At 39.8% G+C, this 26,774-nt stretch overlaps 3 protein-coding genes across 5 annotated transcripts in view; 1 reads left to right on the forward strand and 2 right to left on the reverse strand.

Annotated features, from left to right (window-relative positions):
* Nucleotides 1–1,674: 1,674 nt before the first annotated feature.
* Nucleotides 1,675–6,877, reverse strand: LOC137874080 (solute carrier family 2, facilitated glucose transporter member 11-like). Its single transcript, XM_068712711.1, has 11 exons — nt 6,863–6,877; nt 5,224–5,384; nt 4,149–4,273; nt 3,920–4,049; nt 3,580–3,728; nt 3,233–3,420; nt 3,013–3,123; nt 2,363–2,464; nt 2,207–2,282; nt 1,983–2,110; nt 1,675–1,869 (listed from the first exon to the last, which is right to left on the reverse strand). The coding sequence occupies exons 1-11, from the start codon at nt 6,875–6,877 to the stop codon at nt 1,675–1,677; spliced, it is 1,380 nt and encodes a 459-aa protein (XP_068568812.1).
* Nucleotides 6,878–9,457: 2,580 nt separating this feature from the next.
* Nucleotides 9,458–17,270, reverse strand: LOC137873485 (solute carrier family 2, facilitated glucose transporter member 11-like). Of its 2 annotated transcripts, XM_068711699.1 has the most exons (12): nt 17,201–17,270; nt 16,104–16,202; nt 15,469–15,629; nt 14,860–14,984; nt 14,628–14,757; nt 14,359–14,507; nt 13,563–13,750; nt 12,899–13,009; nt 11,128–11,229; nt 10,944–11,019; nt 10,357–10,484; nt 9,458–9,680 (listed from the first exon to the last, which is right to left on the reverse strand). In XM_068711699.1, exons 1-12 carry the CDS (start codon nt 17,222–17,224, stop codon nt 9,471–9,473), a joined length of 1,503 nt encoding a protein of 500 aa, XP_068567800.1. In that variant the 5' UTR covers nt 17,225–17,270; the 3' UTR covers nt 9,458–9,470. The 2 variants fall into 2 exon arrangements, with proteins under 2 accessions (XP_068567800.1, XP_068567801.1); XM_068711700.1 differs by lacking the exon at nt 17,201–17,270 and having other exon boundaries at nt 15,564–15,629; nt 16,104–16,148.
* A 4,730-nt stretch (nt 17,271–22,000) lies between these two features.
* Nucleotides 22,001–26,774, forward strand: part of tgfa (transforming growth factor, alpha) — a 6,469-nt gene continuing 1,695 nt past the window's right edge. Inside the window, exons 1-6 of one of the 2 annotated variants that reach the window (XM_068711701.1) lie at nt 22,001–22,271; nt 23,090–23,269; nt 23,497–23,679; nt 24,995–25,109; nt 25,807–25,956; nt 26,130–26,221. In XM_068711701.1, coding sequence (XP_068567802.1) covers nt 22,229–22,271; nt 23,090–23,269; nt 23,497–23,679; nt 24,995–25,109; nt 25,807–25,956; nt 26,130–26,221 — 763 coding nt within the window. In that variant the 5' untranslated portion in view covers nt 22,001–22,228. Of the gene's footprint in view, nt 22,272–23,089; nt 23,270–23,496; nt 23,680–24,994; nt 25,110–25,806; nt 25,957–26,097; nt 26,222–26,774 lie in introns of those variants that run through there. The other variant, XM_068711702.1, reaches the window with a different exon arrangement.

A 26,774-nucleotide genomic window follows, 5' to 3' on the forward strand; every position in this document is an offset into this window, starting at 1 on the left:
TGCAAATCAAACCGTGTGTGTGTGTGTGTGTGTGTGTGTGTGTGTGTGTGTGTGTGAGAGAGTGTCGTGATTGTCTGTAAAAAGTTTCTGTGTTTCCTGCTTTTGTTTAATTATTTGTGTGTAATTTAGGCTGTTAAATTCAGTACATTCCTATATTATTTATGCTTACGTTGTGATTGTAACAAGTGTATATACCATTCATATACACATTCTATAAATATATATATATATAAATATATATATATATATATATATATATATATAAATATATATGAACCAACCAATATGATCAGTGTTTGTCAAGGGTGGTCCTGTACATATATAGAGTTTGTTTCTCGTCTGTCGTGTGGAGGGATGTTAAGTTATGGCCGTTTTGATTGAACGTGTAAACTGGATGTTCTGACCCGCGAGCTGGGCTGAGCTGGGCTGAGCTGGGCTGAGCTGGGCTGAGCTGGGCTGAGCTGAGCTGGGCTGGGCTGAGCTGAGCTGGGCTGGGCTGAGCTGGGGGCTGAACGTCCATCACTGGTTGGTGGCAGTAACAGCTTCACTGTCGCTGTGCAGCGCTCACACTGCTGGCTGCAAAACTCACGTCTTGACCAAGTTTTTTTTTTTTTTTTTTTTGGATCCACTCTGCACTAGTATTTACTCCTTAAAAGTGATAAAGGGTTGTTTTCTGTTATCGTTTATTTGAAGTGGGAGATGCTGTAAGGAAATAATGTTCCTTTTTTTTGTTTGTGTTCTTCACCGGGATGTATGATTTTTGTTTCACTCGTGTTGGTACTCAAGTGTAAAAGGTGTTTTCGTTGAGTATTTAGACCTAAATGTGTTTTTGCTTTCTGCTTTTGGTCCGTTGCAAAGTGCCTTCCAAATACTGATTGTGCACAGCAGTGGATTAAAAAAGGTCCTCTTTTCTAAAGGTTAAGAATTGTACAGAGTGACTTGCATTGACACTTTTGTATAAAAACACACACACACACACACACACACACACACACACACACACACACACACACACACACACACACACACACACAAGAAATGTACAATATGTTAACTTGGTATTTTATCATCGTACTCAACAAGACTGCTCTTAAGAAACATGAGCTACATGTTTTGTTATAACGTCTTTGGACATATTTCAATATAAGCATACTTTTCTATAGATATTTGTTTTTTTGTACTCTGTCATTGAGTCTCACCATTCTTGTTGGTACAGAGATGAGAATCAAATAAATTGCAATTGAAAAAAAGCTCCCAACTTTTCTCTTGAAGTTATTACTTGTGGAAGATGAAATGATGAATCCATCTGGATATCGGGAGCTATTTTACTGCTCCTCCTCCTCCTCCTCCTCCTCCTCCTCCTCAGCAGCATGGTGTTGGTGGTGAAGCTTAACTGAAACATGAAACCTGTAGACAAGTCTGTCTGCTGCTATTCCAGTGAGTATAGGTAATATGATTTATTAATTCACAGTTCACTCTATTGTTGTATTTGGGTATATATTATATATATGTACGAGTAGCTACTGTGATTCACGTGACTCGCCCGAAGTTCATGTTGGTTAAAATGATAAAGTGATCAATTGGATGTTTTCATACAAACTGTATTTGCCACGTTTTGAGCAGAAAAAAAAACCGAGAAAGAAAGTGATAGATACACTATTAAAAAAAAACACGTTAAAATTGAGTTGCAAGATCGACGTCGGTCTTTTCAGTGTCGGCGGCCCTGTTCTTGAAATTCAGTTTGTTGAAGTCCTCCATGATCTCTATCATTGTCTTTCCTTTGGTCTCGGGGACAAAATATATCAGAAACGCTGCACTCAAAATGGTGTAAGCCACGAAAATCAGGAAGCAGAACTGCCCGAGTCCATTCTGCAGTGATGCACATAAAAACAGGGGATTTAGATCAAATAGCCATATAGAAATAGAGCTATAACATATGTGAAATATTTGAAATAATATGTGATAAGAAGCAGCTTTCTTACCACAATATAGCCGAACAACATCCCCACGAGGAACATGCAAAGCCAGTTGACGGTCCCACTGATCACATAAGCAGAAGGACGCCAGGCTTGTAGGAAGAGGTCCGCAGGAAGAGCCATGGACACTCCAGCTGTAACGAGAAAAAAAAAAAAATAATAATAATAATAATCTGTTTTCATATATATGAAGTAATTCACTTGTGGGGAACAAGCAACAGAAAACTCACAAGGTCCAAGTCCATAGATGCAGATAACGCAAAAGATCAGAGCGATGTTGACATACGGGACCCATGAATTCAGATCCTGCATGAAAAGAGAAATAATTACATATTTATAATATTATCTTCTAGGGCTGAGCAGGTGCGCTGATTGAGTATATGTACCTTGATGGAGAGCATGACAGTGAGTGCACACATGGTGACACCCATCAGTAAGTAGCCGTAGCCCATCAGCTTCTTTCTGCCGGCACGATCTATCAGGAAGGACTGAAACGCACAACATGTCGAATAAAATATATGTTTCTCTTTACCACTGCTACAGTACAAGCAACGCATCAATGTACCTATGTACCAAAGAAGTATGCCAGCGTACTGGAAACAATATAAGAAGAGGATATTTCCATTCTTTGAAATCAACCAATCCCTCCCTCCAACAGGCTACAGCAAAACATTTACAGTGTAACATAATAAACCACTAGAATCACAATATAAAGAGAAATTATTCGAGTCCAATTTTTGTTATCCCAGTGACCATGGAAAAATAACATATGAAAGGTGTATGTAGCACTCGGTATCCTCACCAAAATGGTAGTACTGAACTATGTTTCCATAATCACCTGGTCAGATTGTGTACAGTACAGGAAAGGTTCATAAACTGTGATTTAAATGTTTGTGCATCCAAACTCAAAACCCAGATTTTAGAATCCTTCAAGAGCAAGCAGCAGTCTCACTAGCTCTGAGATGTTTTGTCCTGCATTGCTATCTTCTTCCAGGTAATATCATGATACTTCACGCTACTTCGGAGACATACTTACACACAGCGTTACGGTGATGAGCTCTGTTGCTCCAAGACCGATGGACAAGTAGTGCATCTGGTCCTCAGGCACTCCAGACTCGCGGAAGATGTCAAAGGCGTAAAAATACAGCTGGATGAGAGAGAGAGAGTTCAATATTTGAAGCCATTGAACTGCATCAAACACGTCGTGTTCAACAAAACTCTCGTTGCCGATACGTATGTTGACATGATGAACATACGGCGTTGATGCCGCAGAGCTGAACTCCAGCACAGGGGATGATCAGAGTCAGTAGCTGCCACCTCACGCAGCGAGAGGTGAGCACATCCTTCACAGTCTTCGCCTTCTCCCCCTGTGTGCTCTCTCTCTCTTTCTGCATGTCGTCCAGCTCCAGCTTTAAGTTGTCCTCCTGCCACAGCCACTGCAAGGCTTTTACATACACATACACATACATATACATATCCTGGATCATACTGGAGGTTTGTGTTTGAAGCGATTTAACACACTTTCTGGTACAAGTTGCAGGAAGAGTTAGATGTTAGATGTTAGATGTTGGATGTAGATACGGGGTCTGCTGTATCCACTCACCTTTTTTGCTGCCTTCGGCGTCTCCTTTGTCGATGTAAAGGTATCGAGGTGTCTCAGGGAAGAAGAGCAGAGTCACAAACTGCAGCACGGCGGGAACACCGCTAATGGCTAAGAGGTATGGCCACATTTCTTCTGTTCCCATCAGTTCCCTAAGCAGAGTGCAAAACAAAGGAAGTCTGATAAGTGGCAGGAGCGATTAAGGTAAGAACGTTTACATTGTATTGCACTTCAGTTTGAAACCAGAAAAAGTATTTCATCGGGTCTTTTTCTGCCCAGTTTGTCTCGGCTTTTTCTTGTTCTAAATACCAAAGTGGAAATACTAGAATCAATCAGTTCTTACTTAATGCCGATTATTTGACCCATGACTTTTCCAAATCCGATGAAGATTGAGCCCGTGAGCGTCATGACGCCTCTGAGCTTCTTTGGAGAACACTCCCCGAGATACATGAGGTGTACGCTCAAGCCTAGACCTGTGGAGAACAACAAGATTAAGAGAAATTACAATTAAAAACCTGACAAAAAATAATTCAGAAAAACTAATATGCACACTTGACATTATCGGAACATACCGACATTATATCCATAGAGAAATCTTCCCAGCAAGATCATCTCAAAAGACTGGGCCGTGCGACTGAAGAGCATGATGAGAGCAGCCACAATCGCCACCACGTTATTGAACAAAAGAGCTTTTTTCCTGCAAAATCAAAAGAAAGAAACACTAAATATTTTTTTGTCACACTGCTGATGCAAATATGCTGATGTCAAACTGCGACATCTGCTTTCTAATAAAAGAATAGTTTGACGTCTTAGGAAAATGCACACGTTTTTACTTTTCAGGTGAGAAGATTGACTACCACCAGCAACCAGTTAGCTTAGCGTAGCACAGACACTGGAAATGGGGGGGGGGGGGGGGGGGAAGCAGCTAGCCTGGCTCTGTCCCAAAGGTAACACAATCTGCCCTACCAGCACCGCTAAAGCTCACTAATTAACATGTTATATTGTGTTTCTTTGTACAAAAAAAAAAAGAATGACCTACTTTTACGAGGAGTTATGTGCCAGAATGTTTCTTGGCCAAATGCTGGTTGACAGATTAATTTTAACTTTTGCACAGAGCCAGTCTAGCTGTTTACAGTCTTTATGCTCTAAGTTAACCGCCTCCTGCCGTTACTTCTTATTTATCGCACAGACATGAAAGTTGTATCCATCTTCTTATTGATCAATACAGCGAATGAGTGCACCAAAACCTGAAACTCGACTGGTTAAATACTATACTAATACTTGCAACAATAATACATTTGCTTTTTAGCTTTTGAAACAATTAGCGGTACATTTTTAAGTAATTATATTTGAAACCTTTTGTAGCTGGAAAAAGTCCCTTGGTTCTGGCTGGTTTCATTGTGTGAAAATGCTTACAATAGAAAATAGACCAGACTTTAATGTTCTTTTGTCTCCAAGACGGATCATTTGCATGTCTGAGAGGTTTGAAAACCAGAGATGTCAGCAAGTAATTGCTGAGCATTTGCTAATAATTTACAACCCCATGTAACCCACAGATTGTGTGTGTGTGTGTGTGCGTGTGTGTGTGTGCGTGTGCGTGCGTGCGTGCGTGCGTGTGTGTGTGTTTTTTTTGCTCGTGTGTCTCACCTGCCGTAAGTGACGGGAAGGCTGCCGCTGTGAACGGCCCCGGCCCAGGCACCGAGACTCAACACAGCCACGATGAAGGACCAAATGATCTGGTTGGTGGCATCATCCACTGGAGCTCCGTACCTCAACTGCCATGTTTGGTTCACAAAGCTCCGAATATGCTGCGGAAAGGTGAGAGAGGTCGAGGGTCATGCCGAAGCGGTCTCCCGATTGTCAGGTTGACAATTGAATCGGAAGCTTGCTTCAGGTAAATAATGCATCGCAGTAAAAAAAAAAATACATGTATGGATCATTTTTTCAGGCAGTTTTCTGACTTTCTCTCATTATGGCATGTTTTCAAGGGACTATTTACTGTTCTTTATAGAAATAACAAACAGAATTCAGGCGCTATGTACAATATGGTTACAATGAATTTGACAGAATCACAAAAAAAAAAAACCCGTAATATTGTCTATGTTAAACGATCTACTCAGGTCTGTTAGAATAATGACAGCACATGGCTTCTTCTGAAGGGAAGAAAATAAGACCCGGTACCTCTCTCTACACTAGCTGAGCAGACGCCACAGGAAACAGTCAAGAGGAGAAACAAACGGCGTAAAGTGAGACGGTCCTGTTTCCAGTTCACACAGCGGACCTTTATTTTTACATGCATTCTTTGCGTCTAGCTAATATAAATCTTACCACTGCTGGAGAAGCGATGACAGAAACTTGAATCCCATACTGGAACGACCCCCCGATTCCCAACACCAGCGACAGCAGGTAAAGCCTCCAGTGCTGCAGCTGAAATGTCAAGTGGACCTCATATATATATATATATATATATATATATATATATATATATATATATATATATATATATATATATATATACTATACATATATTGTTTTAAACTAGACAAGTCATAGGTGATGTAATATATAATTATAAACACTAACAGTGCTCTTTTTTTCCTGATTTACGAGTATTCTTTTGATAGTTTAAGTACATTTTGCTAATAATAAAGGGATATGCAGAATTTAATTTCAGGTCAGAGTCTGTGGTTCAGATGAGTTTTATTTCACTGTCCAGTGGAGACACAAGTTCACAACAAAGCGTGACCGGAGTGAGTTTCTGGCCAGGATTATGTGTTAAGAAGCCCCTAAATGGTGACACATTTGGTCACGGACCCCCACACGACAATATTATACTAGAATTCTATAGTTGAGGAGACAATCGTGGAGGAAGTTAAACCGATGTTGGGTCAGAAGTCTGGCTGGAGGTTCTCTTCAAATGACTAAAAAGCTGTAATCAATGTAAAATCATTTCTATCAAAACAGAGCTAAGCAGACAATTAAGTCAGGATACACAAAGACACATCTTATAAAAAAAACCGATATTCTTCTACAGGTACTTTAAAGTTAAATGTTTGCAGCAGGACTTCTACTCGTAATGGAGTATTTTTATTTAGCAGAATTTATACTTTTACTTGAGTAAAGACGAATGCATCCTCCACCGCTGCATGCATTTACAGGTCATTAGTAGCATCCATTAAGTATACCTGACTGACATGTGTTTCATGAATACAGATTGACTTGCAGGCATTTAAAAAAATACTGTGGATCACAAATTGAAGAGAATATTTGAACAATGTTCACCTACCTTTCTTGATTCCATGTTTTTGTGTGTGCTGGCTCTCTGGGTGCTGGCTGCAGAACGGAGCAGGAGAGGACCATTTTATTGAAAGGGGGGCCAAAGTTACGCATCTGGATTCTTTGGTTGTCCATTCACGTTGTTAGAAGATCATCATGTTCATGACGTGTGTAACACGCGTGACCAACCGCTGTTCTAGATTCAACCTGGTCTGTCTGGTTGATTCCTGTGATTGTTACAAGAAAGTGGTGCCGGTAAAGTTAGACATTACTGGGAGGTGTCTTAAAAAAACAACTAAAGAAAACACACACACACACACACACACACACACACACACACACACACACACGCACACACGCAAAACATTAGATTATAAGACTACGTGAGATTACGAGGGAAAAGGCAGAAAGTAAACACACAGGTCAGATGTGTAGAAGAGGATTATTTGCAGCATTTTTAAGCTCATGTTCAGCTTGTACATTATTCGTAATCTTATGTAAATATAGAACATATAGAAAAAAATACATCCACTGATTTTACATATGAAGATCAGGTTACTCATTGAGGGAAGTACAACATTTGATTCTCTGATCTGAGGGGTCTTGGAGCAGACGAGCAGACACACACCATGTAGGGATTTAAAAGTGATCAATAGAAACTTTATTGGATTTCTGTAAGGAATTAGGGGCCAGTGTAATTTGTCCAGGACTGGAGTGATGCGTTCCCGATACGTCGAGCGTTTCTGAGAAGACTTTCTGCTGTGGACAGGAAAATGACCCGTATGATGTCACAGAGATGTCATCAGGGCTATCGCGGCTTGGGTTTAGAGATTTTCAGATTATTTTCCACACCACATGATAAAAATCATATTTTGGAATTGCTTGTACAAAATGTTAGATGTTGTTATGCCCTCCTGTTTCCTTCAAATGTGCTAACATCTTTTATCCTTGGGGTAGCAATTTTTAAACCTCCAGAAAATGATTATAATTACAATTGTTACCCAAGTTTATGTGTCAGGTACTTTATGTTTGTTTGATGGCGTTATGAAGAGCTCCAATGCTGTTTTTTGGAAGGTAGTGTGTTTGCTGGTGGTTGAGAGACAACAGGAGGGTCAACACCGAGGGTCTCATTGTCATCAGAGGAGGATGCCTCATAATCAGGGTCCTCCTCAACATCATCCTCTGTCTCAGACACATTCTCCTCTGTGTCACTTTCATGGTCAAAGAGATGTGACGCCCTCACAGCGTGGGAAATATCAAAGTTCTCGCGAGAACGATGATTTCCCCTCCCCCATGTCGTGTGAACTGTCAGTGGTTCTCGCATTACTACAGTTGTGGTTATGTCAAGTTAGGGCCCCGAAAGCTTTTTGAAGATTATAAAATATAAAACATCCAAAACAACCAGAACAAATGTGTGTAAAATGTCGATATTTCTTAAATGTTTTATGCAGCTAAAACAGCCTGGGGTCAAATTGACCTCAAAGAACACCGACGTGTACACATTGTGTACAGGACATTGAACCGGATCATGTTCATTTTATGTTTACCCAGTTGTCCCCATTAAATTAGGAAAAGTCATTCAATATGAAGCAAAACAATGATGTCAATCATTTATTTAGAGACGTTAAACATTGAATGGGACGGGAGGGTTAGTATTTATAGCTAAAGTGCTTTACTCGTAAATCTATTCAGCCTTACATTTTCCTGAGTTATGAACTTTGTTTTTCAGTTAAAATACGTGTGAAAAACGAGATACAATTAATCAAAAGATGAATTATTGTGGTATGTTGTAATGAGAGTAAATGTTTGTGTGTGATGGCTCACCAGAACAATGAATACAAATAACTTTATTTTCACTCATTTGACACTAATTTGTGTTTGATGTCACTTTATTATTGTATTATGTATAGAAGGCACCTTTTGAGGATCACATTGACAAATCCAATATGAAAAGAGATGTTCATACAAGATACTTTATTGGTTCAGAGTTAGATCATTAAAACAGAAACATCACAATTCAGCATAAAAAAAATTGCATTTATTCCAGTCATGTAAAAACTATAGATTTCAGTCGTTACCAAACGTATAAATACTCAACATCATGGTATTTTTTTATTTTTTTTATGAATGAGGTGTGCACACTGATGCTTGCAGTATATATTTGATAAGGTGCAAATTAATATCACAGTCGATCTAAATACATTCTCTGTGATTTGGTTCACCACCTGCCTCACAGTAAAGACTTCAGCACTCTGGAGGTCGTTTAACTGCAAGGCCTAATGTGCAACTTCCTTTGACCTTTGACCCCCAAAATGAGAGGATAAAGCAAGGACGCGATTTCAGAGGGTGCCGATCACTTATCTTCTGCCACTATACAGTAGTGTTGATTCATTTTGTCTTATGTCAATCAGTGACACAAAGTAGCAAAACCTAAGAAGAACATGAGAAGACGTCAAGGAGAATTCCTTTAAATCTTCTTGATAGAAAACACAAAATAAAGGGGTGATAATTGATCCAAGTTGCTTTCGGTGACGTGAGCGTTCCTTCGATCGCGACGTCTTCCTGCTCAAAACGGATCAGGTCAAAGTGAGGCGTACAGTGGACGTGTCCGTCTCTGTCTACAAGGCTGTGGAGAGACTCACTTCACCCAGCTGATACTGAGCTTCAGCACGCTTTTCATCCTGGCCTTTGAAGTTGAGCTTGTCGAATTCACTCGTGATGGCCGACAGAGACTTCCCCTTGGTCTCAGGCAGAAACAGGCCGACAAACAGAGCAGACAGCAGGCAGACCGCTCCGAAAGGCACAAAGCAGTACTCACTCAGCTCGCTCTGTAAAAGAAAGACAGCAGAACGTTATGAGACGTAGGAAGTTATACAAATTACTAGCCTGGAATGTCTAATCGTGTGCTTCACTCTTAACCAACTCAAGGCCTGTCTGTGTGTTTTCTATTATTGTGTACATATACACATGTGCAGATTTATATACCTGGAATGAATGAACTAAAACCGTAACCTCAAATTCCATAAATTAGAAATATCAGTAGGATCAGAGATGAAGCCATGAGCATCATGGCAGAAAGTCCCTGATTCCCTCAGTTTCAGACTCTGAACTCCGGGAGGCGCTATAGGGCGACTTTTCCGATTCGAAGAAGTCGTCAATGTTGCATTTTAACCTGCCTGTTAGCTTGTAGTCCCCCTTCTCATGCCAGGTTGTTGAAAGATGTTATGTTTCATTTCAAAATAAATGTACCATTAAAACATGTTATTTTTTAGATTTGTGCCTGTTATTAGATGCCGTAGAGTTGAAGACAGGAAGGAGGGAGATCGGTGTGCACCAGTAATCCCCTGCAAGAGTATTAACCTTAAAAACCGTTGTGTGTTTTGAATAGTGCATTAATTTAGTTTTATTAATTACGTTGCAGGTGAGTGTTTAAGCGTATTCATGCTTGTTCATCGTCATTGCACGCTTTGGTAACCGGATGGGTGGATGAAGCGACGGACTGACCACTAGAAACGGAAAGATCGTCCCGATGATGAAAAGGTTGAGCCACATCATGGAGCCGGCGATCATGTAGGCTGCCGGCCGAGCAGTCTGATTGAAGATCTCTGTGGGCAGAACGCCAGTCACCCCAGCTGAGAAAATAAAGACAGACGGTCATATTGAGTTTGCTTCATCATCACATCCTTAAAAATAGAAGGAGACATATGAACATTAGCTATTATAGCCTGACTTAATGGATTTTTGTAGACGTTTACAGGAAAGCAAGTCATATTTATTACTATCGCGTTAAACTGTCATCCTCCAAAATCATCAAACGGTTGAATCAATACCTTTTAAACAGTTTCAACAAAAACTGAGCATGCATATCTTCATAAAGGTAGATTTTATGCAGGACTGTTGTATTAGACTGAATTAGTTTTAGCTGAAATGTGCAATGAGTCGACAATTTGAGTTGTTATGCAAATAGAAACAGCTGTTGTGCAGCAAAGACTTTAGGTGAGAAAATGATTTAAACTTATTGCAAATTAAATATGTATTATTGAAATTAAATCTAGAAGACATTGGCAAGTCTCCAGAAACATTAAACTTACCTGGTCCCAAGCCAAAGCTGAGAATGTAGGTGAAGATGCAGGTCATGCTAATATATGGCATCCAGGATGTGTAGTGCTGTTTGCAGCAAGAAAAAAACAAACCAGATCATTTTCATTGTTACTTTGCAAATACATGCATGTAAATATAGGTTATTATGTATGTCAATTGAGTGATTTATGATACCTCGAACAACAGAGCAATGGTGAAGACAACAGACCAGACAGTCATGAGGATGTATCCTCCCATCAGCATGAACCTCCGACCTTTGCGCTCCACCAGCAGGTTCTGAAAAACATTAAAATATGGAAATCAGACTCTGTTTCTATAATTGTAACAAATTAAGACTTTGCAGAAAGGTACATAAAGTCCTGAGCAACAGCCACAGAACAAATACAAATCAGGAACTTCCTGTTGATGAATGAATAGATGATATCACGCCGTGTCATTTTTTTTTTTTGTGTTCAGTTAGTAGATTCATAGATATCATGAAACTAATAATTAGACACTGATTTTAGTAAAGGAATCGTTTGACATATTGGTAAATATCCTTATTCACTTACGGTCAGAGAGTTAGCTAGTTTAGAAGGTTGACTATCAAGTCTGTGCAGGAAATATGTAACTGGAGCTAGCAGCACGTTAGCTTAGCATAAAGCCTGATCACAGGGGGAAACAGCTAGCTCTTTCCGAGTGCACTAAATTCCACCTACCAGCACCTCTTAAGTTTGTTAATTAACACATCAAATCTTGATTGCTTAATCTGCACAAAAACTGAGGGGTGTTGTACCGCACTATGTCTTGGCTAGGTGCAGGAACTTCTTGAAGTCCTGGTTACCAGTGGAGACTCCAGTTTCTTACAATTCTGTTTCTGTAAACAAAAAACATATAATTAATCCTTTAGGCTGTGTACGGACTCAACAACATACAATTCATACTAAGTATGACGTCAAATTGAGTATGAAGTGTGCTCCAATGGCAAAGTTCGTGGATTTTGTGTGCGCAAGAAATGCCAGGATGAAATAGCAGAGGTTTTGAACCGGGCTAAAAGCTACTAATGAGTCACTTTATTAAGTTTTAATATATTTTCTGGGGAGAAATTTGCCATTTGGAATCCGAATGTGCGCTCAGTCTATCCAAATAACATCTGTTTGCTGCAAAGTTTTTGGAGACGTCTGTGATACAGTCATGTGATAAAGTCACACGATGGTCCTGCCTGAGAATACTTCAGTATGAACAGTCTGCTAGTAATATACTTAACTTTCCCATTTAGTAGGCAGTGTGCAGTACAGTTTGGTTGTATAGGAGGCAGCACATTAGTATGCGATTTTGATCACACAGCCACAGTGAGTTTTAGAGGGATTAGTACCATTTAGCTACTTTTGGACAGAGCCAGGCTAGCTGTTTCTTAGGGCCTGATCAGAGCGGGTTTCAGCAGCCCACCACTGCCGTTGCTTTACCGAGCGCCTCGTGTTAAAAAAAAAGAAGCATTCAAGCTGCCTTCGTTTTAGTGCTAAGCTAAGCTAAGCTAACCAGCTACATGCTGGAGCTTTACGTATATTTAACAGACCCGACAATCAACTTAGCTAACTTTAATTAAAAAAAAAGCATATTTACCAAAATGTCAGAACACACCTTTAACATAATATCTCAAGTGAGAAAACAATAGTCCGTTCAAAGATATGAATAGTTCCAGTTCCTTTCTCCTCTCATGTCTTGATAGCTACTCAGAAATGTGTATATCCTATTGTACATTGTTCATATTGGGCTTGCGTAAACATCATATGTCTAAGTGTTCTCATCTGTGAAACCAAATATAAAAGCTGTTGTATGTAAACTAGTACATTGGACTTTTCTTAGTCCTTAGTCTCCCTTAAAGCTTTAAAAGGAATGCAAACAACAAACAGTCTCTTTGCCTCTAACCGCTTGCATAACATGTGCTTAAATGACGGATACTTACACACATTATACACGCTGTGAATTCACATGTACCAGTGCCAATTGTGATATATTGAATTTGATCATCAGATATTCCTGCCTCTTTGAAAATGTATGATGCATAGAAGTAAATCTGAAAGAAAAAGCACACAAGATAATATTAGAGTGCTGCGGAACATCATTGCAAGTGTTGTCAATAAGAGGATTAAACCAGCATCTTGTACAAAAAGCAGCTATGTTAATACCCTGACCCAGTCCTTAAAACTGCCAAGCACGTGGTTAAAAGCCTTGAAACACAGGAGTGTTTAGTCAGCAGTTTCTGATGAGAAGGCAACTTGTTGCAACTCTGAAAATAAGTTTGGATCCATTATTCACTCTCATATACACAAAGAAAGAAGGACAAAGAGACGACAAAGTCTTTTAGTCAAAACAATAGGTTGTCTTTACACTATTATTCCGTGCAGATTACAGCGAGGGACGATGCTTCAGCAGCGCTTTACATTATTAATACGATCTGCAGGAACGTAAAGGAACCTACACACGACACAAACCACTGATGGATCATCTCAAATTTCTAATCAACCTTCCGTCATTGCAGAGGCCAACAGAGCATCTGATACAGTAGCTCGGTATCAGTAACACCGATCTCCGCGGCTTGTATAACAATATGTTCTATCTTTCCTTACCGAGTCATTACCGCAGAGCTGCATGGCGCTGCTGATGATCATGACGGAGATGAGCTGCCAGCGCACTGAGCGATCCGTGAAAAGCTCCCAGGGTCGACGGGCCCTCGTGCCTTTGGTGTCAGCCTGTTCCTGCAGGATCTCGTCCAGCTCGCTGCTTTGGAGCTCACAGCCTCGCAGCCGTCTCAAAGCTGACCAAGAAAAGAAAAAAACAAAACATTTTCATTTTACCTGAGAAGTTGTAGTTCTGAGTCTCTGGCTCACTGGCTACGTGTTGTTATTTACTTTTTCTCAATATAAAAGAGATTTAATACAAGTGGAGATCCTTTACTGAAGTAAAAGTGCCAATCCAACAACGTAAAAATACTACATCACATGTAAAAGTCCTGCATTCAAACGCATACTTAAGTACAAGTACAGGACAGCAAAACACACTCACATTTTAAAATTTTGCAGTGCAGATTCAACAATGTGTATGAAGCATTTTAATGTTGTAGCTTTTCATATTTTTGACTTTTCTCTAATGCGTGCTTTGCTTTGTAAACTATTAATAATAATTTGAACTGTTATCTAAATGAAACATTTGAGAAGTTTAGCCTCTTTGGTGGAACTGCTAACAACTCACAGAGGTCTGGAACGTGACAAAAGTCCAATGTTTCCCTCTTAATTGTACTGAAGTAGAAGTGTAAAGTAGCATATAATGGAAATAATAATTTACATCAAAATTGTACTTTAGGGCAGCATTTAGTAACTATACTTAGTTACCTTCCACCACTGGTTGACATATTACAGTACCCACCCTTAATACAAGCCTCCTTGTCCCCCCTGTCGATGAGCAGGTATCTGGGGCTCTCGGGGAACCATGGCAGGGTAAGGAGCTGGACCAGGCCGGGAATGGCATTACTGGCAAGAAGATACTGCCAACACGGCTCACTGCCCAGAATCTCTCTATAAATAAATAATCTGGGGTGTTACTGTGGATATAATTGAAGTCTACAGCAGATATTTTTGGTGTAGGGAAATATATTTTGACAAATAAAAAAAAAAAAAGTCTGACAGTTTCCACACCTGAGTCCAACCACCTGTCCTAACACAACACCGAATGCTGTGAAAACAGCCGATGACAAGGAGATCGCCCCTCGTAAGTGCTTTGGTGCACTCTCTCCAAAATACATGGGTTGCACATTCATGCTGATCCCTGAAAAACGTTAAAAGTTAATAAAGTTTCTGTTGTTTTTTAAAAATGATTATTACGGCAGAGTAGCAAACATAGACATTGAGCGACACAAATGACAAATACCGGCATTTATCCCAACCAGGACACGTGAGATGATGATCATTTCAAAAGACTTGGCAGCTCTACTTGTCACGGCTAAGAGTGCTCCGGTCATGAGGAAAACGTTGTTCAACAACAGGCATTTCTTCCTTGGGAATGGAAAAAAGGACAAAAATGAATATATTGCTCACAACTGTTGGAGAGTTTCAGTATTACGAAATGTAGACTCATGGACCGTTTCGCCATATTTCTGGGATATCATGTCGGTAGACGTCTTATTGTGTGGAAATGATTTACATAATCCCCAAATCGTTAATCAAATGGTCCTTATAGCATTAACTACGTAGTTAAAGCCTGATTTACTTGTGTTGTGCCAACTTATTGCTTTAAAGTCAATTACAGCTATAGATGGAGTATGCAGGCAGGATTGATGCAGATATGTGTTTCTATGAGGTTTAAATTCATTCCAGGGTCATATGCATATACGCCCATGATAGAGGAAAGTAAATGGTCAAGCTCTTTATTCATTCATATGTGCATCTTATATCAACGGGTCAAATCATTCACTCTCTGCGTGTTGCAATGGAAATGTCAATGTGTCATCCTCCGCGCGATGCGGCGTTCTTATATTACCTCCCAAAGCGTATGGTCATTGGTCCTGCGATAAGAGACCCCGCAAAGCCTCCCAACGAGAAGATGGAGACAATAATTGTCCAGACCAGAGTCACCTGGTAATCCTCCAACTGGATGTCCCACCGCTCCAAGAATGTCTCGTTGACGAAGGTTTGAATAAACTGTGTGAAAAGATAAGACAGTCAACCTTTAAAGCTCCACTGAGATTGAGTGCAGCGATTAAAAGCTGACACTTATTACCTCAGTCTGTTCGTCCGTGCGTTTGCACTTTGGTCGTGAGAAGCTGGACTCTAAAGCTTGAAGGGTCAATTTGCAGCATCAATATATCAGCTGAACTTTCATTCCAAATGACCAGAATAAAACATTTGCAAGAATAATTTGTTGATGGTGGAAGTTTGTGCTCTTTATTTGTGAGTGCAGCTGCTCGGCTTAATGAAACAATGAGGATCCTGCATTCAGAATTAGTTTTCTATAAAACAAAGCACTAAGATTGGATGTGTTACAATGCGAATGAAGTAGCCTAATTCTTGTTTGTGCCAATTTACACTGTGAATGTAATATACGTACGTCTATATTTCAAATTATGAACACACACATACATGACTTTAAATTGGCAATTGGACTCAGAAACTTACAGTTGTGGGAGCATTCATTATTGCGAGGTTGTAGCCATATTGAAGAGTTCCTCCAAAGGCTGCAGAAGCAACCATTAGCACCAATGTCAAAGAACCTCTCTGTTTATATAAACACATAGATACATATTAGATTGTACACATCTATCAAGTTGCCTATCAATTTTCTAAAAACACAGCGTTTCCTCTATTTGATTTCTTGATTTACTGTAACCTATAATCCAAAATGCATGATAGACAATGTCAGAAGTACACCTGCAGTATATGACAATATGACTTGCAAAGGTTGCCTGATATTTTTTTTCAATAAATTGAATCTGCCCAATTCATTTTCTGTTGTTGGGCACAAGTTTTCTGCAGAGTCATCACTGGTTGAACAAGTAGGTCAATTTAGATAAGTAGCAGAATTATAGTGTCGAAATACTCAGTGAGAAGTAACAGTCCTGCACTAAAATCATAGCATTCAAATTAAGTTAAAGTACAAAAAGTGAAAGTGTTCATGATGCAGAATGACCCATTTCAGAATAATACAGTATATTTCACATTACTGGATTATAATTAGTGATGCATTAATGTGTACTTCCATGTTGTGGCTCTTAGAAGTGGGGCACATTTCCATTACTTTATCTTTTGCTAGCTGGTTTAACATACAATAAAGCATCAACGTTAATTAGCTGATTTAGATTATGCATTATATAAATCTGCAGATTAACTTTAGCCCTCCGATGAATGAAGTGGAGTGCAAAGTATTAGTCTGAATTGTGGTGCAGTAAAAGTATAAAACAGCATCAAATGGAAGTATTCAAGTAAGGTACAAGTACCTGGAAATTGCACTTTAGCACAGTATACTTGAGTAAATGTACTTAGTAACATTCCACCACTGAGGGTGATGGTTTGATGTCACTTTGTCTGGCAAAGCAAGGTCATGTGTAAAATATTGGCACATTAATTAAAACAATATATCTTTAAGTAGCGCTGCACCTCTTAGGAATTACACCGCCACGAAATAATCCAGTTTTTCTGAAAGTATTTCCTGCATAATACTACCCCAGTCTACAAACCACACAAGCATTATTGAAAAGTAGAATGTGTTTAATTACCTTCTGTGCGCCGGCAGGCGACATTGTTATCTAAAAGAAGTAGTAAAATGGTAAAAAAATAAATAAAATAATAACTTGATATCAGACAACAAACCACACAGCTCAGCCCACCTAAATAACGATCACAAGCTCGAGCACGCGCGTAATGCGTGCGTGTGGCGTGCCTCTTATGATTGGCTGCAGTTGGACAAACCTTGAGTTGACGTCTTACCAGCGGTCTACAAATGCCACTCCAATGATTTACTCACACTCTGAAGAAATAGATGCAAATAAAATCAATCATTTGCATTCTCCTGATGCAAATTAAAACAAATTTATAACGGGATCCCTGTGTTGCGCAATGGCAATGAATGATGCTGGAATTAATACGGTATTGATCTAGACAACGAATTTAATTTCATTAGAAACGTTGTCCTTTTTCTTTTTTTAATTGTAGAATGAAGAAAGATACTTCAGGAACACGGAAGTAAAAATAAATATATCAAAATAAAAGCAGGGAGGATAGAACGATGAGAGTGTTTAATGGTTAACCTTATGGTTATGTAATGTCGAAACATATAGGAGCTCAAACAGAAAGCAAACTATTAGGAATATATAATAAAGTATGGGAAGAGGACCCAGACAGTTACAGACCAATTGCACTCACGTCACATGTTGGGAACATAATGGAAAGGATGATTACAGAGAGGAAGACGTGGATTTAGGAAAGGGAAGGGAACAATGGATCCATGCATTTGTTTGGAAACAGAAATAAGAAATTCCATAATTAATAAAGAATAAAACATGGCAGTGTGTGGAGAAAGCATATGATATGGGAAAATGGATGAATTAATGATTAAATGAAATATAACGGGAACAACAGGAAGAATGTTTCAGTGGATTACAAATTGTATTTGATAGATATGTTCTGATTTCGATGGGAACAGTGTTATGACCCCTCTGGGTCCATTCACACAGTCGAAGAAAACGACGAAGACGTGGATGAAGAAACTCGGTCGTCCTCAGTTTTAGTCCCGGAACTCTGCATCCATCTGGGGAGAAAAGAAGAGGACAACATATTCATTATCATTTTTAATAATACCTTTACAAACATCTGTGCCCATCACTACTTCACAAACTATAACTACTAAAACATCGACCGCTACTTAAACCACAACAGCTATACTGCAACAACTAATACCAGAGACTTTCTAGTTTCTAGAGGGTTTGATGACTGAGTGCTAATTTAAGGAGCCAGTATATGATTGAGGGTTGCACACGAAACGTGTATTAAGACATTTTCACGGATCACAACAGTGATTTTTTTTTTTTTAATGGCATACTATACTGTCACATTTTTTGTCACATTTTAGGACATCATATACAATGACATTTTTGGGAATATTTTAATGGCATTGAATACTATAACACTCAAACTTTCAGTAGTCGATAAGCTATCCCGATAACTACAAGCAGCAGCACCTAGGCGTGTGGGCAACGGTGGCATTACATGGGTTATGTTGGAGCCAGGAGGAAATGGCAGTTTGTGGCAAATTTATGGTAACTAGCTATGGCTAATTATCTATAACTGGAAAAAATAATCCAAAATCCTATTGTTTTTTTTTGAGGAGAGCACCAGTGTATTGACCTACAATAATACGTCATCCCTGCTCCATAGACTCATTCACTCGTCACATGATTTCTTCATTTTCAGGCTGGTTTCGAGCTAGTCATGGTTAAACGTTAGGCCTAAGGGACGTGATATATCGATACTCATTACCAGGAGAGGCTGGAAAGAGATATGCATTTCTACAACATTACGTTTCTACGTAAACTCGAGTATGGCCTCGATCACACGAAGACGCAACACTACAGGCGCGGCCGCAAAGCTATTGCTTTTACTTTTCCATGATTGTAATGAATTAAGACTTACCCATTCTTACAGGAACATTGTTGTTCCTTCATTTCATTGTGTTCTGTTTTGATTGCCAGGTTTTATGTGGTGGTTCATTTTGACACTGCGATGTTCTGCTTCGTCCGCTTCTATCTTTATCTTGGTAACCTGTCTTTGCTGCTCATTTAGTTTGACATCCTGGATCTCTCTCTGGAATCACCTTTATTCAGTTGAAAAAAAATAATAAAAAATAGACAGTATATACAGTTGTGGTCAAAAGTTTACATACACTTGTAAAGAACATAATGTCATGGCTCTCTTGAGTTTCCAGTTATTTCTACAACTCTGATTTTTCTCTGATAGAGTGATTGGAACAGATACTTCTTTGTCACAAAAAACATTCATGAAGTTTGGTTCTTTCATGACTTTATTATGGGTTAACAGAAAAAGTGACAAAATCTGCTGGGTCAAAAATATACATACAGCAACATGAATTAGCAATTTTGGTGACTTAGAAAGTTGTGTCAATGAAATGAGCTTCATAGCATGGCCTCTTAACTTCTTGTGAGTGATTATGAGTGACTACAACTGGTGTCTTCTCTGAGGCCATTTAAATAGGGCTCTTTGGATACAAACGCCCACAAACGCTACAATGGGAAAGTCAAAGGAGCTCAGCATGGATCTGAAAAAGCAAATCATTGACTTGAACAAGTCAGGAAAGTCACTTGGAGCCATTTCAAAGCAGCTGCAGGTCCCAAGAGCAACAGTGCAAACAATTGTTTGTAAGTATAAAGTGCATGGCACTGTTTTGCCACTGCCACGATCAGGAAGAAAACGCAAGCTATCACCTGCTGCTGAGAGAAAATTGGTCAGGAGGGTGAAGAGTCAACCGAGAACCACCAAAAAGCAGATCTGCCAAGAATTAGAAGCTGCTGGAACACAGGTGTCAGTGTCCACAGTCAAGCGTGTTTTGCATCTCCATGGACCGAGAGGCTGCCGTGCAAGAAGGAAGCCCTCGCTCCAAAAGCGGCACCTTAAGGCTCGACTGAAGTTTGCTGCTGATCACGTGGACAAAGATAAGACCTTCTGGAGGAAAGTTCTGTGGTCAGACGAAACAAAAATCGAGCTGTTTGACCACAATGCCCAGCAATATGTTTGGAGGAGAAAAGGTGAGGCCTTTAACCCCAAGAACACCATGCCTACCGTCAAGCACGGTGGTGGTAGTATTATGCTGTGGGGCTGTTTTGCTGCCAATGGAACTGGTGCTTTACAGAGAGTAAATGGGATAATGAAGAAGGAGGATTACCTTCAAATTCTTCAAGATAACCTAAAATCATCAGCCCGAAGGTTGGGTCTTGGGCGCAGTTGGATGTTCCAACAGAACAATGACCCCAAACACACATCAAAAGTGGTAATGGAATGGCTAAATCAGGCTAGAATTAGGGTTTTAGAATGGCCTTCCCAAAGTCCTGACTTAAATCCCATTGAGAACATGTGGACAATGCTGAAGAAACAAGTCCATGTCAGAAAGCCATCAAATTTAACTGAACTGCACCAATTCTGTCAAGAGGAGTGGTCAAAGATTCAACGAGAAGCTTGCCAGAAGCTTGTGGATGGCTACCAAAAGCCCCTAATTGAAGTGAAAATGGCCAAGGGACATGTAACCAAATATTAGCACTGCTGTATGTATATTTTTGACCCAGCAGATTTGATCACTTTTTCTGTTAACCCATAATAAAGTCATGAAAGAACCAAACTTCATGAATGTTTTTTGTGACAAAGAAGTATCTGTTCCAATCACTCTATCAGAGAAAAATCAGAGCTGTAGAAATAAAGGGGAAACTCAAGAGAGCCATGACATTATGTTCTTTACAAGTGTATGTAAACTTTTGACCACAACTGTATATATATCACAGAGTGCAGTTAGTAGCAGTGTGGGCTCCATGACAACTCCATGGAGTAGCGGGTGGGGAAGAGGCGGGGCTTAGCGAAGGGTCAATTTGAAGTTCACTAGCTTAGCCTTTAGCTTGCAGCAGGAGCAGCCCACAGCGAGGAGAGAAAAAAACGCACCATCACAGGAAGTTAGCTCATTAATCCCTGCAAAAAAATCTGACCACAAACCTGCTGCCGCCAGGTTACTCTTTTTATAAAATAACAACTTGTATCGTTAGTTGCTGGATTAAAACGACGTTCGGAGAGAGCACCTGCACAGTGTGTGTGGGTACTTTAATGCATTTCTCCACAGTCAGTCAACTGAACAGTGGCAACAAATGTAACACAGCAACTCCTCATCATGTCACTCCAACAACCTTTAACGTTACTAAAATGACAGGCAAGGTGTGCCATGTTATGTAGTTTTCTATCTAATTTAAAGAACATAATGCAATGCGTATGAATGTAGCAAACATGAATTCAATTATGTGAATAGTTTCAATAAACCTGAGAAGATCATCTTCAAAATAAACCTTCACAAAAATAAATCTCATTTTACCATACTACTACTACAAATACTAAAAATGCCACTAGCACTACCACTACTACCACTACTACTACTACTAATAATAATATTCATAACAATAATCATATTATTTCCTTGCAGTTATACTTTATCTTAAGTTACTTAACTTAATGTTGCTAGTTTTTTTCAAGGAGAATTATAAAACTGCACATTATATTATGTTGCATTATGTCCTGTAAATGGATAAAAACAAGTTATGGATTATCCTTATTAAATTAAATGATCCTTGAATTAAATCACGCTACAATAAAAAACGATATTAGTTTCAAATTGAGGTCATAATAAGGTGACACCCCCTCCTCTCACCCCTCCCTCTCCGTCTCTAATTGGTCAGCGTCTGACAGGATTACACGGGTTTCCTCAATTGAACACAGTGAAGTTAAACGCTCGGACATCCTGCTGAAGACTCTCCTGCTTTTTGGCCAAAAAAAGAAACAAAAAAAACCAAACTTCAAGTCTATCAAATGTGTGTAAAAGACTTTAGTCGACAGGTCTGTGTTGTGATCTCAGGGTTACATGTGTTCTGTGCTGATGGTCGCTGCTGCTGCTGCTGCAACACTAATGTGGTTTCTTAACACACGCCCGCATTCCGGAGAAGCTGCCCGTCAATTTACATCAGTTTAGACCGCAGCTCGTCATGATGACTCGGATTTTCTGGGATACAATTTTTCTCATAAGCGGTGAGTAACTTTTGCCGGAAAATACTCTTTTTGTGTGTCAGTGTCTTATTCTAAAAAAAAAAGTCTCTACATTGTATTGATTGTGATTCAAATTCTCAGTATTGTCCCGTTTGATTCTGTTATTTCTTAATTAACTGGATCACTTCATGATTTGCAATGACGATCAGTACAATACTCCTAAATCTGTTTCGTTAATCCATGGTACTCCATACTAATTTGATTAGTTGCATTGACCTTACTGTGCTTGATAGTGTTTATCCTCTATATTTAAACTTAAGTGTTATTTTTGATGGATTTCTGTGTTATACATTGTCATGGTGCGAAAAAAATGATCATATTTCTTATAATTAAGAATGTTGTACCCCGTTCTTTTACACCTTTTCTGTGTATATGAGCAGGTTTCAATCTGTAGTTGTGATTGCGTGTCTCCACAGGACCTGCTGTGCGTATTTATAGTGCTTTGGTCTCATCCTTTTAGTGAATGCTTGACCCTGTTACTATTGTTGGGTAGCAGTTACTCAATGAAGCATCGATATCACACAAGGCACATGATCATAGCTGCACAGGGGAAGATTACTGAGACTAACCTGGAGGTTGTTCATCATATAGTAGAATATGTGACACCCGGTTCTCCTTATGTTGGAAGAAAATTACAATACAATAATATATATTTTTTATATTCCTATAGGTACTTTTAGTATGTCTGTGGTACTCGATGGTGAGTTTACAGTGAGCTCTTTGGTACTTTTGTTATTATATTCCTGCAGGGATTTGTTGTCATTTCTTTGTATAACGGCGTTTTATTTTCCCCTCCGCAGGTTCCCTCTTCACATTTGGAGCAGGTCCGAGCAATTCCACGATTATCGAAGCCAGCATTTCCATCGATGCAAACTCCACGGCTGCACCAAACGCAAGCAGCTCTGCAACAACCAGCAGCGGAAGCGCGACAACGACAACTATTGCACCCACTAGAAAAACCAACGTCCCTCCAGTTAAAAGTAAGTCTAAACCACGTTGTGTCAAAATGCAAGTGAAGGTTCAAGCTCATCGTCAAGCCTTCTCCAGCAAAGCAAAGCCTGCATTTCATATTCCCAAATGCTCTGAAGACCTTGATCCACTCTCACTGCAGTGTTGCTGAAGTTCAATTCTTCAATTTTTTAATTTCTATATCTTTCACATCTAGACCATATAATATGTTAAGAGCCGTTTGTTTTCCTCCCTGCAGGTTCCCTCTTTACATTTGGAGCGGGACCGAGCAACCCGACCGTTACTGAAGCCAGCATTTCCATTGACGCGAACTCCACTGGCGCTCCGAACATTTCATCAAGCAGCTCTGCGGCAACCGGCAGCGGAGGCCCGACTGCCACGACCACCACCACTACGACGGCTAGCATCCGTCCGGTTAAAAGTGAGCCTCAGCACAGTCATGTCATGTCGCGATACAGGAGAAAGGTTGTCTTATTGACAGTAAAACTATTCGCTGTATATCAGATCAAAACGTGTTCTCATTGCTGCCCTCGATCCGCTCTCACTTCGGAGCATTGGCTCCCCAGCGTGGGAGCTCTCGACGCTGTAAAGCTTCTCATTGAGCTGCAGTGCATCAACACACGCAGACAGTGTGGCACTCGCTGATAATTGATCCTCTTATCGTGAGTTAGGGCAGACATTGTGGTAAATTAAAGATTATGAGCAGTGTACTCTGCAAGATCACAAAAAGCTGCGGCTATTGAATTATGATCTGAAAAGCACTTTACACACACACACACACACACACACACACACCCTAAAAGCTGGTTTCTGTCTCCGTGTTCCTCTCGTTCCACTGCCAAAATCACATGGAAAGGGAGAGGGGTTTGGTAGGCAGATGCCTCGGGGACAACAGAGGGCTTTCACAGAGTCTGAAAGAAGGAGACAATACATGTAGGCTGCGATCCAAAAGCCCATTTTACCGTTGGAATGGAGTGTGTGACGGAGGCTGTAATGCAGCTATCTGTCTGCATGTTCATCCTCCTTCCCACCCCGAATGCAACACTGTGCATCTGTTTCTACTGCTCGGGGAACACTGACCTTTGTTTCAGTCAGTTATGTAGGAATTTGTCTGACTGTACAGCTTACGTGGAAGAAATTTCCTGTTTTTTTTAGGGGGGGTTTTCTGGGTGTTCCTTTAATCGGATATTATTTTTCTGTTGTTTTTGTCAGAGTGAAAACTGAGATCGTGCCTTGAATAAAAAAAAAAAAAGAGAGTCAGGTTTTGATTTCTGTTAAAGGGATCTGCGTAATAACGTGGGTTGATTGACAGAGGGGGGTTTTGTTTGTAGCGTCTCACCAGGACTTTTCTTGACTGTAATTGTCCCTCCCAGGTAAAGTGAGAGATGTAAGCCACCATAAATCCACACGCAACTGGTAACAAAAGGCTTCAGCCTACCGCTGGTGGCGTGGGTGTCAGCTTTAGGATTTAGTACTTGCCGTTGTTTCAGGTCTCTGCAGGCTTAGGCTATTTTTAGATTTATGATATTCACCCGTGTCATGTTTTGATTTTGGACTAACCGTACTTGGATTATATTTTATAACGTAATTCATGCTCTGAAAAAGGACTTGGCTGATGGCTCATACAGTGTTCTAGCTGTAGTTAAACTGTACATCTAAATATTAGTAGATATATTAGAGATTCTTTCAAAAGCCTCTGAAATGTCAACAACATCTCTTGTCTTACAACCTCTCAGAGTTTGTGGCAGCGGCTGTTCGGTCTCACTTTGATGACTGTCCAGACTCCCACCGCCATTTCTGCTTCCACGGCACATGTCGCTTCCTGATATTGGAGGAGACGCCTGCGTGTGTGTAAGTCGTTACCGTCTTTGGTATAAAAATGCAAACAGTGTTTTGAGTGTCATGAAAGCTGGTAGAATAAACTAAGCAGCTAATATAGTTGAAACTACTCTCAGAAAGGAAAATCTGAGAGACTGTAAAGTGATAGCAATGACGCCATTTCACATATGTAAAAGAATATGTTCTGCAGATAAGAAAGGGAAACAAAATAAACCACGGACACATTTCACAAATCATTGTTTTATTTTCTAAATGATTGATACAGAAATCAGGAGCTGTATGACATCACGTCTATGTTCTAATAGGTTCAACAGACTCAGTGCCTTAAATAATTGCAATATATTTAGTCTTCAATATAAACAGATGACTGTAAATAGTGATTTATATTGAAATATAATGCACAGCTAGACATTCATGGCCCTAGTTAATTTGCAGTGTCCTTGAGTGAAACTGGACTCTTTTGTCTGTGGATCTTTCATGTAGTAATTGTTCATCAACCGGAAAAGTAAACTCTTGAATCAAAGCAGTTATATTTCTCAGATACATGACATAAACAAAGTTGGACTGATATTAGAGAGAATCGAATAACATTTGATTTTAAACAAACCGATAACACTGTGATTTGAGCTATTTGTATAATCTATTAATTGATATTTTTATGTTTTTTTTTTCTGTGCTTACCAAATTGTATTTCCCCTCCTTGTTGCAGGTGTCATCCGGGCTTTATTGGGATGAGGTGTGAACATGCAGACCTGCTTGCTGTCGTAGCAACCAATCACAGACAACAGACAGTTGCCACAATGCTGGTGTTGTGCGTTATCGGGTGTGTTCTAATCATGGTGCTGTGTACACTTTTACAGTGAGTAACATTTTGTATTTTACCAAGTATAATGCGTGCTTCCTGGGATCGTGGCTGATAAACTGTTTGTGTTTAGGAACAGTCGTGCAGCAGCATGAGACAAGTGAAGAACGTGACGAGGATTTTTTTTTTTTTTTTTAGGATTTTGAGTTTGTGAGTCTTCTCTTGTGCAGTTGCTGGTGGAGGCAGGACTGTCGCAGGCGGAGCCACGCTCATCACTACGTCACAGAGAAGCACGGAGCATCCTGCCATCCTTCTGAGAGTGGTACTTTATTTATGATATACACATTAAGGTATAAGGCTAGATTATATTTTACGAGTTGTCAGCAAATCTCACGAGAAAAATCTCAATTTTCCAACTTCCTCTTTCTCTCAGCGCCGCGCCCGTTTGATCCTAATGGAGATGTAGCCCTTAAGACACAGGCTGCAAATATATTGTTTCATTACAAAAGAAAGAAGAAAGCTGGGCACTGTAGTTTTTAACAGGCTTACTCCAAACACTACTCAAACCGGAGCAAATAGTGAATGTGTTGGGGACTACTTTCAGCAGTGGATTAATCCACATTTGGTGCGCTAGTGAGTATTTACAGCGGCAGGGCGGTAAATATGGGATTTACTCAAAATAAACTACACTGCACATTTTTAATAATCATAAGAAAGGAATGTGTTACCATGCTAGTGTAATTCTGTAGCTAATTTATGTGTTTTGGGGAAAGAATGGAGCTCTGTGGCACAGATGAATCGGCTAAATCAGCTGTCGGATACAGAGACGGATGAGATTTGTTGACAATAATAGAAATCTATAACACTGTCAGCCC

Source organism: Cebidichthys violaceus, unplaced genomic scaffold (genome assembly GCF_023349555.1).
Source record: "Cebidichthys violaceus isolate CVI_PGR_0920_01 unplaced genomic scaffold, fCebVio1.0.p SCAF_17, whole genome shotgun sequence".
Taxonomy (NCBI): Eukaryota; Metazoa; Chordata; class Actinopteri; order Perciformes; family Stichaeidae; genus Cebidichthys; species Cebidichthys violaceus.